The 12,773-nt window shown below is 41.6% G+C and overlaps 1 protein-coding gene across 1 annotated transcript in view; it reads right to left on the minus strand.

Annotated features, from left to right (window-relative positions):
- Positions 1-602: 602 nt before the first annotated feature.
- CPLANE1 (ciliogenesis and planar polarity effector complex subunit 1) overlaps positions 603-12,773 on the minus strand; it is a gene marked incomplete at both ends in the record, with an annotated part of 63,083 nt that continues 50,912 nt past the window's right edge. The window contains 9 exons of the mRNA XM_082013756.1: positions 603-743; positions 1,061-1,230; positions 1,838-1,921; positions 2,259-2,371; positions 3,526-3,690; positions 4,085-4,146; positions 6,237-6,399; positions 8,250-8,391; positions 12,043-12,210. Coding sequence (XP_081869882.1) covers positions 603-743; positions 1,061-1,230; positions 1,838-1,921; positions 2,259-2,371; positions 3,526-3,690; positions 4,085-4,146; positions 6,237-6,399; positions 8,250-8,391; positions 12,043-12,210 — 1,208 coding nt within the window. The remainder of the gene's footprint in view (positions 744-1,060; positions 1,231-1,837; positions 1,922-2,258; positions 2,372-3,525; positions 3,691-4,084; positions 4,147-6,236; positions 6,400-8,249; positions 8,392-12,042; positions 12,211-12,773) is intronic.

Consider the following 12,773-nt stretch of genomic DNA (forward strand, 5'->3'; position numbering starts at 1 on the left):
GAAGTGTGCTTCAGGGCATAGTTTAGGGGACACGGGGGCATTGGATTAATAGTTGGACTTGATGATCTTGAAGGTCCTTTCCAACCTTAGTGATTCTGTGATGTACAGTCAGAGTGGTACACAAAAATAACAGCGCTGCATGTGTAAATCACTTGGTAACACAAACTAATACACTCATTTTTATTAAATCTGTTTATTACAATCGTTAAGTTATAAAAATAACTTCATCCCTAATGATGTTCAATATTAAATACAAAGGTAAAGCAGTTGCGCAGTGCTCTTAAAACAGAATAAAGTGCTTTACGTATTTGAGAGGGGCAAATAGCTGACACAGAAGTTCTCGTTTAAGACTGTTAAGGTCTGCATTTACCAGCTGTATTTAGTTCTTGTTGACTAGAAGACAGACACATGGGAAAGCAAACTCCATGTGAAAGAAGTGAATTTCATGTAGGCAAGACTGAAAGCAGTGAGAGTTTCTGTGCTGCTTAAGAAGGAAACCAATGCAAGCCTCAACCCACTCTAAGTAGAACAATGACTATTTTAAAAAATGAAACCAAACACCAGCAACTGTTTGGAAGTGCACAGCAGTTGAGGAACTTTGTTCACTTGTCTTCCACGTCTGCTACCATAGCCTCAACTGCACTCCAGTCCAGTTTGCTGAGGATACTTCCCGTGCTTTCAGAAACGCCATCAGATTCGAGAATGCCCAGAGGAGAGAAACTCACGGGATGCAGTGCAGAGGCCTATTGGAGGAAGAGAAGACGAGCTGAACCCTTGCCTATCATTCATGGATGAGACCTCTGTGCAGCCAGTAGAAGTGATCCCACTCTTTTAAACATGGCCTAATCAAGTTACATATCTGATTACTCTGCAACAAATGCAATTTATTTTCCTGTTTATGCACTCCCGAGTGCAACACAATGAGCTTCTATTGCCTGGACAGACAACATACCTATACAGTTCTTATAAAGACAGTTCGAGGTACGTTTTAAATCAAGTAGAAGGAACAGTGCAAAATGGCAGGTCATCAAATCATTCCGAGAATAAGTAGACATCCTACCTCAAACAAGGAGTCATGAGTATCTTGAAGTATTCTTTGGATATCATCAGGCACAGTCCAAGGACTTACTATGTCACGATCAGTCTCTTCATCAACCCCTTCTGTCTGAACTGCAGTGGCAACATGAGGAGCCTTTTCTTTTGATGTCCTGCTGACTCTGTACTTGGCAGCTGAGGAGAAAAGAAGCCAACCATAGCAATGCAACATTTCTTGCCGTTTTCTTCAAACGTCTTGAAACTTCTCCAAGAACAGAAGCTCCAGGTCCTAAGAACCGAAAGCCAGGTGTACACACATGTGAAAACAGCATGCACTGCCGTCTTGAACTGATGTGGGGTTATGGTGAGAAAATGCTGCTGGTCCCTGCCCCTTCCATCCTCACGCTCTCAACTGTCTTCCCAGGCCAGAACACAAAGTGGAATAGGACTATTCTCAGTGCCTACCTGGTGCCTCTGTCCCTCATTACTTTGTAATGCCTGTTTCAGGAAATCACTGACGTCTGGCACATCTGCTTCAGTAACCTTCGAACTGCCATCTGGCTAAAACCGTGCAGGAAGATGAACAAAGGTGATTGATTTAAAATGTTTCACAGGTTTCTAATGAAAAGGCTTTTCATGTGGGGGAGAAATGATGACTTTATTCTTCTAAACTACTGCTGTATCCGAGGCCTGTGTTGCACAAATTCTACCCAGGATGTATTCTGAAATGTGTTCTCTGTGTCTTGTTTTTCCCTGTATTATGCAGCTGAACAGCCCTATGTCGTTGCTCTTTGTAACTTACAGTGGCTAGAATTAACAGGATAGTTTGCAGCATGTCTCATTCTTCCTCTAGAAGTACCCTTCTGTAGGAGTGTACAGGCATTTTCTGGAAAGACAAAGAAGCATTTCGTGTTAGGTGCACTAGATGAAAGCTACTCAAAAGACACTTCAAAACTTTCATCTCTGAGCTTGCTTCCTGGATTACACAGTACTCTTGCTATGGCAAATTAAGCTACTTTGGATTCAGGAAGAGACAGTAAGGAAAGATGACATCATTTAACAGGTCAATGACAGCACAGGTGCAAAAGCCTCAGGACAGGCAACCTCCAGGATTGTAAGTCTGACTTTCTACACAGGTATTAAAGCTTCTCCCTCCCAAAATCCGGTCATAACTTGAAGATCATCTTCAGTATGTGCCTTCATCGAGAGAGCTCTGTTCTTACCACTGGACTGCGTTAAACCAAGAGTTGGGGTGGAACAGTGTGCTTTTTGGCCAAGGCTGGGTTTGGCAGCAATTCTGCTCCTTTCTGACAGAACAGGACTCTTCGGATGCCCTCTACAACACGAAAAACACAAAACAACAAAGCCCAAATACTTATGACTGTCTACCACATACCATTCGTCCATACAACTTAGATCTAACAGGGCTTACGCAAACGAGGCAAAAAGGCCACAGAAATCACCTTCAGCACACTTAGCTGAGGATCAGCATCACACGCTGCATATGAGGCCAATAAGGCTCACCAGAATCAGAACTGCTGGCAATCACAGGGAAGACACATCAAATTGGCTTTACAAGGAGGCAGTTTAGGTCCAACTACAACATTTCTCAATTAGAGGCTACTGCTACTCCTGAGGTGCCTTCCTGCAGGACACTGCTAGCGCTTCTCATTCTGGCAGGGCTGATGTACTTAAACTGCCCTTGGACACCACCAGCAGGCTCTGTACAGCACCGACTACGTTCAGTTTAATGCTCTACCCTGGAACTTTACCTATAAAAAGGATGCAGAAATATTTAAGACTGGAAGTTACAGAATTATCTGAAGTACACAGTTCCTCCTATTATTTTGGAAAACACAGAACTGTACGTAGAAGAAGTATACTGCAATATGTACCTGGATTGCATATGCACACATGACATTACTGCCATCAAGTAGAATTAAGTACCAATTTATAATACTCAGATACCATCAATTCCGCAAAAGGCAATAAGCACCGAAGTGCAAAAGCAAGAACAAGTAAAATCCTAGGTAATGAAAAAATGAGAAAGGAAGAGAGTAAATCTCGAGTTTGCTGAACTCTGACTTCAGTAGTCTATATGCATACACAGTAGTATTTTTATTTGCTTCTTGCTTGTAGCAGATGCTCTTCAGATCATTAACTATGTTGCTGGCTACAGTCCAGTGGAACTGCTGTTCCGTGGAATGGGTTACGACATTGATTACAGCTCTGACTCAGGAGCCGGCTTACTCTGTGCTCCCAAGGGCATTCTGAAGGCTCCCTCCAAGTTTTACACTAGTGGTTGTGAGAAGACTGGTACAGGAGCCTAAGACTCCTCTGATGCAGACAAAATGTTGTCTTTGATTCTGCCAGAAAATAAAGCTTCTCCCAAGTTAATCCTATACCAGCTAGCCACAAATTGCAGACAAATCTGAAGTGTGGTAAAGACACCAATACATCAGAGTAGGGTTAATGCTTAAAAGTTGTTACCGTTTAGTAGATGCCATATGCTTTTCTCTGTACTCTTGAGGCAATCTTGTCCTGGACAATGGTCTGTGTTCATTTTCAGGTAGCACCACTCTTTCAGATAACATTTCATTCATCAGAGAAAGTGCTTGTGATATTCTCATACTGTGATGTTCAGATAACAGGGCTCTGTGGAGCAATAATATTACACATTAACTCATGCTATCACGCATCAGATCGCAGCTGGCTTGTGGGTCTTGCTAACCAGAACAGAAGAACGTACTTTTGCCATTTCAGAGAAGCTACACTAACCCTCATACGATCATTAGTAAGAAGTTAAAACATTTATTAACAATGGGTTTGACAGAATGATTGAGTCAACGTTGAGGCGGGGGGAGAAAAAATTATATTTGGAAAGTGAAAAATACAGTCAAAGGATGAAACGGGTTCAGAGTTTTCCTGAATGGTAAATCCAGAATGAATTATTTATGTGTTTGGTTGAAATGCCATTCACACCTGCAGTTTCACAGACAACATTAATATATAAATAAGAATGTCACAAGTTACATTTATAGCAACTCACTTGTCTTTTTCTTCTTTCTTCTTCTGGAAGAATTTAATAGCCTTTGAAGTAGGACTACAATGCTGTGCAAGAAAGTATAATAATCATTAACTTATTCACTCTCTCTCAAAATGTAGATCTACTTGTCTTGAAAGTTCCTGTTGAAAACACTCTCCAGAAGGAAAGAAAAACAAGATAAAAGCATATGGCCCTACCAGGAATTCAGATAAGATTGTCTCTATAAACTTCCAGTCTCTAAAATTATACTGAAAGCTTGCAGTCACACTTTCCACAACTCATATGCTTGAACTATTAACAATCCTAAGGAGATACCAAGCTGTGAAGCTCAAAGTTTCAAATGGCCTCACCCTCCGCTTCCTAAAATCAGTGACGTTCCTTACAACAGCTGATTTAAAAATAGGGCAAGGTTGCACTTTGACCTGTGTTTGCTAGAGTACAATTTCGATTTTTTAATGCTTTCTTCTAAAAGAACCCACCAAAAGCCGAGAATCCCCCCATCTAATGATTTCAGAACACCCTGTAACAAGAGCATCAAGTATTTATTGTTGTTATAATTGATGTATTTATTGGTTGGCAACACTGGAGAGGGAGAACAGCAGGAGCCATTTTCTCTGCAATACTTCTCCCTACACATGTACAAAAGAGCAGCTGGGTTCAACTCTGAAAGACTGTTTAAAACCAGGGGAAATACTGTATTTCATAGATGAGACCTGTTACTCTTTCTAAAAGTGAATACAACTGAATTATTTAGTAACAGGAAACTTCTGTCTGGTACATGTTTGCTGCTTCGGAGTTAAAAACAGTAGAGCTTCAGCATGAAACATCTACGCACATCCTACATTCAACTGATGAGTAAGAAGTACAGGGATGTATTTGCTGTTGCTAGGTCTCATCTCGTGTAACCCTGGAACTTCCCCCGACTCAGCAGTGTATTTTTAGGTCCTGGAAGTATCCAGGTGACAAATGCATCTTTTAAGACTTAATACTGATTGGGAAATTATTTCTCAACTACTTTTGTACCTTTTTTTTGCTTCAGTTATTTCTAGTACAAGTACAGATCACAAGAGATGTATCAGGCCATAAATAATTAAACTTAATATCAAAAAAATTCTGGGAGGGAAGGGATTTTTTGCTAAGCCTGTACTGAAACCAGCCTTCAACAAAAATATTCATCAGACACTTGAGGTATATGCCATATTCTAACATCTCTGCCAACCCTCTGTAATCGCATACACTTCTGTGTGTGAATGCCAAGGATGCCTGCCCTCAGTATCCTATCATGTTTGTAAAGATCTGAACTCTGCTTTTTAAATTCACTGGAGGTTTTGGGGCGCTGTGGGGCAAGACAAAACAACACATCTTTACAACTCCTGTAGTCATCACTTCCTGACAAAACACAGCTTTTATCAGTGAATGTTACAGCTATATCCATTACAAGTCAGGGACTATACTTCCTGAACCCAGAACTAGAGGGCAGGTTGTAACTGCCACCAGCAGCCAATTGTCCCTCCTGCAGCTGGTGAAAAACACCACTGTATTTGCTTACTGATCCCTTCTGACACAACTATGGCCCATTCCAGTAAAGAAAAGGGGGGGGAAAGGGGTGGTGGTGGAAAAAAGGGGTGGTGGTGGAGAAGGGGGGGGGGGGGGCGAGAAAGGGGGGGGGGCGAGAAAGGGGGGGGGGCGAGAAAGGGGGGGGGGCGAGAAAGGGGGGGGCAAGAAAGGGGGGGGGCAAGAAAGGGGGGGGGCAAGAAAGGGGGGGGGCAAGAAAGGGGGGGGGCAAGAAAGGGGGGGGGCAAGAAAGGGGGGGGGCAAGAAAGGGGGGGGGCAAGAAAGGGGGGGGCAAGAAAGGGGGGGGCAAGAAAGGGGGGGGCAAGAAAGGGGGGGCAAGAAAGGGGGGGGCAAGAAAGGGGGGGGCAAGAAAGGGGGGGGCAAGAAAGGGGGGGGCAAGAAAGGGGGGGGCAAGAAAGGGGGGGGCAAGAAAGGGGGGGGCAAGAAAGGGGGGGGCAAGAAAGGGGGGGGCAAATACATGTGAAAAACCAACATTAAAATAGGGAAAAAAATTATTGACAGCCTTTATATTATCTAACTTGAACAAGCAACACTGGTATAATACACAACAGAGACTCTTCAAGACACCCATTATTCTTACCACATTCTTTCTTAGTTTGAATGGATTATGCTCTTTCTGCCTTTGTTCATCCAGCTTCTTCACATATTCTCTCATTCTTTCCTTTTGCTTTCTTTTCATCCATGCTTGTATCTCTTTCTTCTCCTTTTCTGTTTTTTGAGAATGTCCAGCAGCAGAATGAGTCCTGAAAGCAGACGTAAATGGGAAATAATCTAGCACATCCTTTAAACTGTGAACAATGGCAGCTACACATGACGTAATAAAAATATTGCAATCCATTTAAAATTCTGACTTAGCTGAAAGCATAAGTAAGCGAACAACAGGGCAATTTTCTTCTGCAAAATTTTACTTCATAAAAATCCCGGCACGCAAGTAATCTCCCAGACATTTCCTAAAATTTTTCTTCTATCTGTCAACTACACTCAGATAATAGGACCAAAGCTTTAAATGTGGACCATCTGTTATTGTCTTTTAAGTGGTAACTGGCACAGGAAAACCTGCCAGTTGTTTGCTTTGATCTTTCTTTTAAGTGTGGATGGTGTAAATGTCTAAAAAGAAAAGAGGGCAGGGAACAAAAAGGGTGAAATTACAGCTGTTTCCTACTCCTGTTCAACGCAGGAGCTCCTTCACAAGTCAATCTGTATAAACTAATTTTAAAAAAACTAACTCAGCATATTAACAACAGGAAAAACACAGCCAATCAGAATCGCTAACATACCTTCATCCTCAAGAGTTCTTCAGAAATATTTACTAATTCACATTGCAATACTCTTTAAAGTAAGCAGCTGGGTAATAAACATTTTATTCACTGTCAAACTAAACACACTGACCTAAAAATTAAATATGAGATTTTCCAAGAGAAGTGTTTCAATTTTAAATGTCTCATTTTTTGCAGCACATTTTGAAACTTCTCTCATTTTCAAGACTAGCAGGCACCAATAATTCAGAATCAACAGAAGATGTGAGTGTAGCAAAATAAGGTATCTCTAGTAGCTGCAGTTCAACCGAGTGCTTATGGATTGAAGCATCAAAGCCCTCAAGGGACTGGAAGAACTTGGATGCATTCAAAAGTGATCTACTTTATGGCAAAGGGAAGTGTCATTATCAGAAGTATTCATGGCCACAAGTGAAAATAAGTACATGAAACTGAGTTGCCTTTAGGTCTTTGGTCACGTTTGATTAAATATTGCTTGAATGCGTTTCTGAAATTCTCAGTAACTTTGACAATATTCACATAATTGCACAAAACAGTCTAGCTTGCAACACTGGTATCTTGATGTAGTCATTATTAATGTGCTTGCAATTCTCCAAGGATCACACAGATGCTATGATCTGTGCATAGATTTAGATTTGAAGCTCTTGAGCCCCTTTTACAATTTGAGTAATGTTAGAACAAGCAAACCAGAGCACTATACTCTACTTAAGTGAGCCACTGAAACTGGTCTCTTAAACTGGTGTGAACCATCGCACCAATGCAGCAGATTGACTGGCATCATGAACAGCTGTATTTTTGCCTTGTGAGCAACTGATACCACAAACAGGAGTAGGAAACAGCTGTAATTTCAACCTATCTCAGGAAAGAACACAGCTGGATTTATAACTGACAGTCACGAAGGTGCAAGAATCTCCAGCAGGGAGGAGGGCATGACAAGCTGGAGTCTGGGGCTGGAAGCTGCTTTGCCACTGACAGGAACTTTCTATTCTGTCTTTCAGAACTGCTTTAGAAGGCTCCAGTACCCTTGGTTGAGCTGACTCCTGCATATAGAGTCGTACTCCAGCCTATACCTGGTAGAAGGAGGAAGAAGCAAGTAGGAAGGAAAGAATTTTAAAACCAAAATAATAAAAATCAGTTAGCACGTTTGACAATAATGGCCAGTGAAACAGTGGCTATTAAGCAGTTCTAATACTAGTCCCATTAACATCAACTCAAATCACATGCCTGCTCCCTTTGTTTACAGGGTGTGAGCTATGAGAATAATAACCAGGGTTAAAATGATTTAACTAATACATAATAAAAAACAGCCATGGTATTACCTAGAGTTTTTCTTAGCTTGTATTTTTGTAAAGCCCAGCTCCAGTGGAGAGACATCACCTTCTACTACTGCAAGATCACTAATGATGTCAGTAACACCACTCAGACCAGTAATGTGCAGGCGATCTTCTACAGAGCTTAAAGTTAGGAAGGGGGGAAAAAAATGTTACTAAGTTAAGTAGAACATGCCTGTAAAAACAATAAGGTAAAATCCTTCCTTTTATGCTTCACCCAAGAATATGCAGGTTGCTTTACCTGACGCCTTTGGACTGAGTTTTCTTTCCCCTACATCTCACTCTGTTAGCGCACACAAGCAATACCCGCATAATGCGTGCGGATGCCCTGTCTTACAGAAGTTACCAGCCATCGCCTTAACTTCACTGTCATCATGTACGCTTCAGTCAACTTTGTAGCTCCTCAGTGTGAATGGGACAGAATGAGCGAGACCTGACTAACATCAGGAGTACTGCAGCAAAGAGGCCTTTGAAAGTACCATCCAGAAATATGGCCCTGTCCAGAGCCTGAGCACCACTGGGGTGCGTGAACATGGCTGGCCCAGCAGAGGTTGAGCCTGGCCATCCAGAAGGCCAAACCACCCACGGGTTTTGTACTGCTGCCCATGCCGAGTTAAGGCTGTGGGATGCCACCAGTTTCAGGAACCCCAACTCCCAATGACCTTCTGAGCAAGAATCTGAGAGAGACAGAATAGTTTTAGATCATTTCTCTCCTCTCTCTTAAACACTTGCTCTCAATAAAAAACAAATCTCAGGTAGTTTACAATTACAAGCTACAGCTGCTTCAAGTTACTTCTTTGGGTCAAAATCACCATCTACTGAAGTTTATTGCCTCACCCATCCTCAAGGTTACATAATCACTCCCTCATCTACTTCAGTCACAACAAGCAGTTTCACTTAAAATACTTTTAAAAGTGAACTAAACCATTCCGTTTACTGCTATGCTTCCAGCACAACAACAAAGGTGGGTAACTGAGCAGAATGACCAGGAAGAAAGGGAAGCCAGCTACTGTTTCCTACTGCACAACTGGATCCAGAAGAGTAACAGCAGTTAACAGTAAAAAGTATGTCAGACCATTTTATCTGAGGCATAAGATCATTCCAACTTTGAAATCTTCACTCTCTTGCTTTACACTGTTCATATGGTAACACTTCCAAGTACTTTCTGGTGATAGTTGGCCTCAGCAGGCGACTACTAGCAGCGGCTACGTATACTTTTCAAAAACAGTGTTTTGCAAATAGGAGAAATAACAAATGCACATACACAACAGCAGCATCTACAGTAACAGCTCTGTTACTTGTAACTGGAAAGCAACCTGGAATGCTTCTGCAGCTTTTGCGTGAAGTGAATATAACAGACACTACCAAAGTCAGAGTAACTGCCTGGAATTAACTAATAAAAAGGTTTTCATTCTGTGTCAAAACGAATGCCTGAATTTTCATGTAAGTGATAGTTCCACCTTGGCAGTCCCCTTGTTGGCAAGAGTGTAAAGTAAACAAATTTTAAAAAAAAACAATGTCAAAATACATACCTATCACATCGATCTCCACATATGCTAAAGTCTGAAACAGAAACAGCCTTTGTTAATAAAAGCCTTGCACTTGTACACAAGCTAATAGTACGTATGTTAAATAGCCTGTGGGATAAACTACAGAAATATACCAACCTGAATATGCTGACATTAAAAATAAATGAGTATTGTACATAGGCTTAATGACCTGTGAGACAGCATGTCATTGACTGCCAGGACAATATTGAGTCTTCAGAGAGCATTAATTAACAGCTCCATGACTGTCATGGATACATTTGCTAGGAAGATGAGACCACTGTTGTCAGTTTTCTGTCAAGATCAAATTAAGCTTATCAGTTCCAACTAGCTGGAATGATCCATTCCAATTAACTATAGTGTTTTACGGAAATGTACGATTGCCACTGACTTGAAGCAGCCAGGCTACGTAGCCTGTCATTCAGGAAATGTGGCTGAATAGCAGTATGGATGTCCTGGAAGGAAGAGCACTACTACCCTTCCTAAACGAAACTGTAGTCTCAAAAAATTATGAGCTTAGTATCAGCTAAGTATCATACTAAGTTGCAGCTTAGTATCACCTAAAGTTTTCTTAGCTTGCAAGTAACAAGTTTATACTTCAAGCGAAAACTGTAAGCGTATGACTGCTTATAAAATTTATCTGGGCGTGCATGCCATTCGAGATTCACTTCTGCTGTGTGCACATATAGGAGCCATGTTTTAAAACAGATTGCTGCAAATGTGACCATCAAATGCACGTTCACCTGTACAAAGTATGTATCATTTTTAGAATCATTAAGGTTGGAAAGGACTTCAAGATCATCAACCGTTAACCCAACGCCACCGTGTCCCCTAAACCATGCCCTGAAGCGCCACATCCACACGTTTCTTGAATACTTCCAGAGATGGTGACTCCACCATCTCCCTGGGCAGCCTGTTCCAATGATTGACCACTCTCTCTTGGTGAACAAATTTTTCCTAATATCCAATCTAAACCTCCCCTGGCGCAACTTGAGGCCACTTCCTCTCATCCTGTTGCTAGTTACTTGGGAGAAGAGACCAACATCCTCGTCCCCACAACCCCCTTTCAGGTAGTTGTAGAGAGCGATAAGGTCTCCTCTCAGCCTCCTCTTCTCCGGACTGAACAACCCCAGTTCTCTCAGCCGCTCCTCATAAGACTTGTGCTCCAGACCCCTCACCAGCTTCACTGTCCTTCTCTGGACACACTCCAGCATCTCAACGTCCTTCTTGTAGGGAGGGGCCCAAAACTGCACGCAGGATTCAAGGTGTGGCCTCACCAGTGCCGAGTACAGTGGCACAATCACTTCCCTACTCCTGCTGGCCACACTATTTCTGATACAGGCCAGGATGCTGTTGGCCTTCTTGGCCACCTGGGCACACTGCCGGCTCATGTTCAGCCGGCTGTCAACCAGCACCCCCAGGTCCTTTTCCGCCGGGCAGCTCTCCAGCCAATCTTCCCCAAGACTGTAGCATTGCATGGAGTTGTTGTGACCAAAAACCACAGAAGCACAGATGTACAGAAGCTTCAATGCAAGCAATACAGGCAATATGCAGATAGAACAGACACAGTACATTTTTAAACACAGGCAACAGCTTGCTTGCACAGCCATCTTCCCTTCTCCTTTTAATGCTACTGCAGTCTTGATAATTGCAAAAATCAATTTGCTCAGTTCGCAAAACGAAATGAGACCTTATAAAATAATGGTTTTGGACACAGACAGTAATTACTGTATAGTTATACAGAACAATTTATTTTGTTGATGTGGACTGGATTTAATTGAGATCTCACCTCTAGAACATAGGAGGATGACAGAGGTGATAAAGACAGCTTTGGGAAGAAGCTATGAGTGTTCTGTGGCTCTGTGCCTATTTATATTCACGTACACTCAGCTAAATAATTACAAATCATCATAGAGATGGGTTTCAGAAATAGACCCAAAGTTATTAATTTTCTTTAATGGTGAATATGAGTGCAAGTATAATTCACTGCAAAACTGTTTTCAAAGCTTAGCGGTATTACTCCGTCAGGAAACATATAAACTCATTATCAATACACATCCATGAAGCCATTCTAAACAATGCAATCTAGAAAGACTGACAACTGACTTTTACGAGCTTATTTGCATGACATTACATTCTACATAATAGCAATAAGAAAGCTTTATACCAGGAAGAAAAGGTTTACTCATTTTTAAAAGGAGAAACAGGGGAAAAATAAATATTAAAGACTATACCAGAAGATGACTTTACGCCACTGGGAAAGTTAGAAGCAGCGGCCGCAGAGGCAGTAGAGTGTACTTCCAATGTAGTATTACTGGGTACAGGATATTCCAAGTTTAAGCCCTCCTTTTCACCACCTGCAACACCTTCAAAAATCATGCACCTCAAATAATGTTCTGATTCTGTGAAAAAATAATATAGTAAGTAGCGCAGACCAATGAAAAAAATCCACAATGCAAAAGCTATCACTCATCTGTGTTTGCTAGTGGCATATTTAGTTTATCTGTCAAAACCTAAAACAACCTGAAGCGAGATCAGTTGTGCCTCCCTACGAAACAGCACTACCAGGGCTGTGATGTTACTTACCAGTCCTGCACATGTGAACAAAAGACTGAACTATGAGTTGCTCTGTGTGAGGCTAATGGACTTCATAAGCATTGTCTTATGTACAAATACAGATACAGCCATGGTTTGGTTCCACCAGTTGGCTTTGTATTAACTTCCTAAGTAGATTAGACTATGTGTTGGTATGAATGTAAAATGGACACGAAGTATGTACCCCTAGCATGCTCCTTCTTGGAACAGTATGATAGCTTTAAGTAGGTAGGTTCTAGATAGTCAATTGCTACATAAATTATTCACTACATCAGCTCTAGCAAACAGTTAAGCTGATATAAGCAGCTATCACAACTAAATAGCCACCAAAGATGCACAAAAAAAATTACTTTATATACACAGAGAAAAC

The sequence above is a fragment of the Phaethon aethereus genome (assembly GCF_964289735.1).
Source record: "Phaethon aethereus genome assembly, chromosome: Z".
Lineage (NCBI taxonomy): Eukaryota > Metazoa > Chordata > Aves > Phaethontiformes > Phaethontidae > Phaethon > Phaethon aethereus.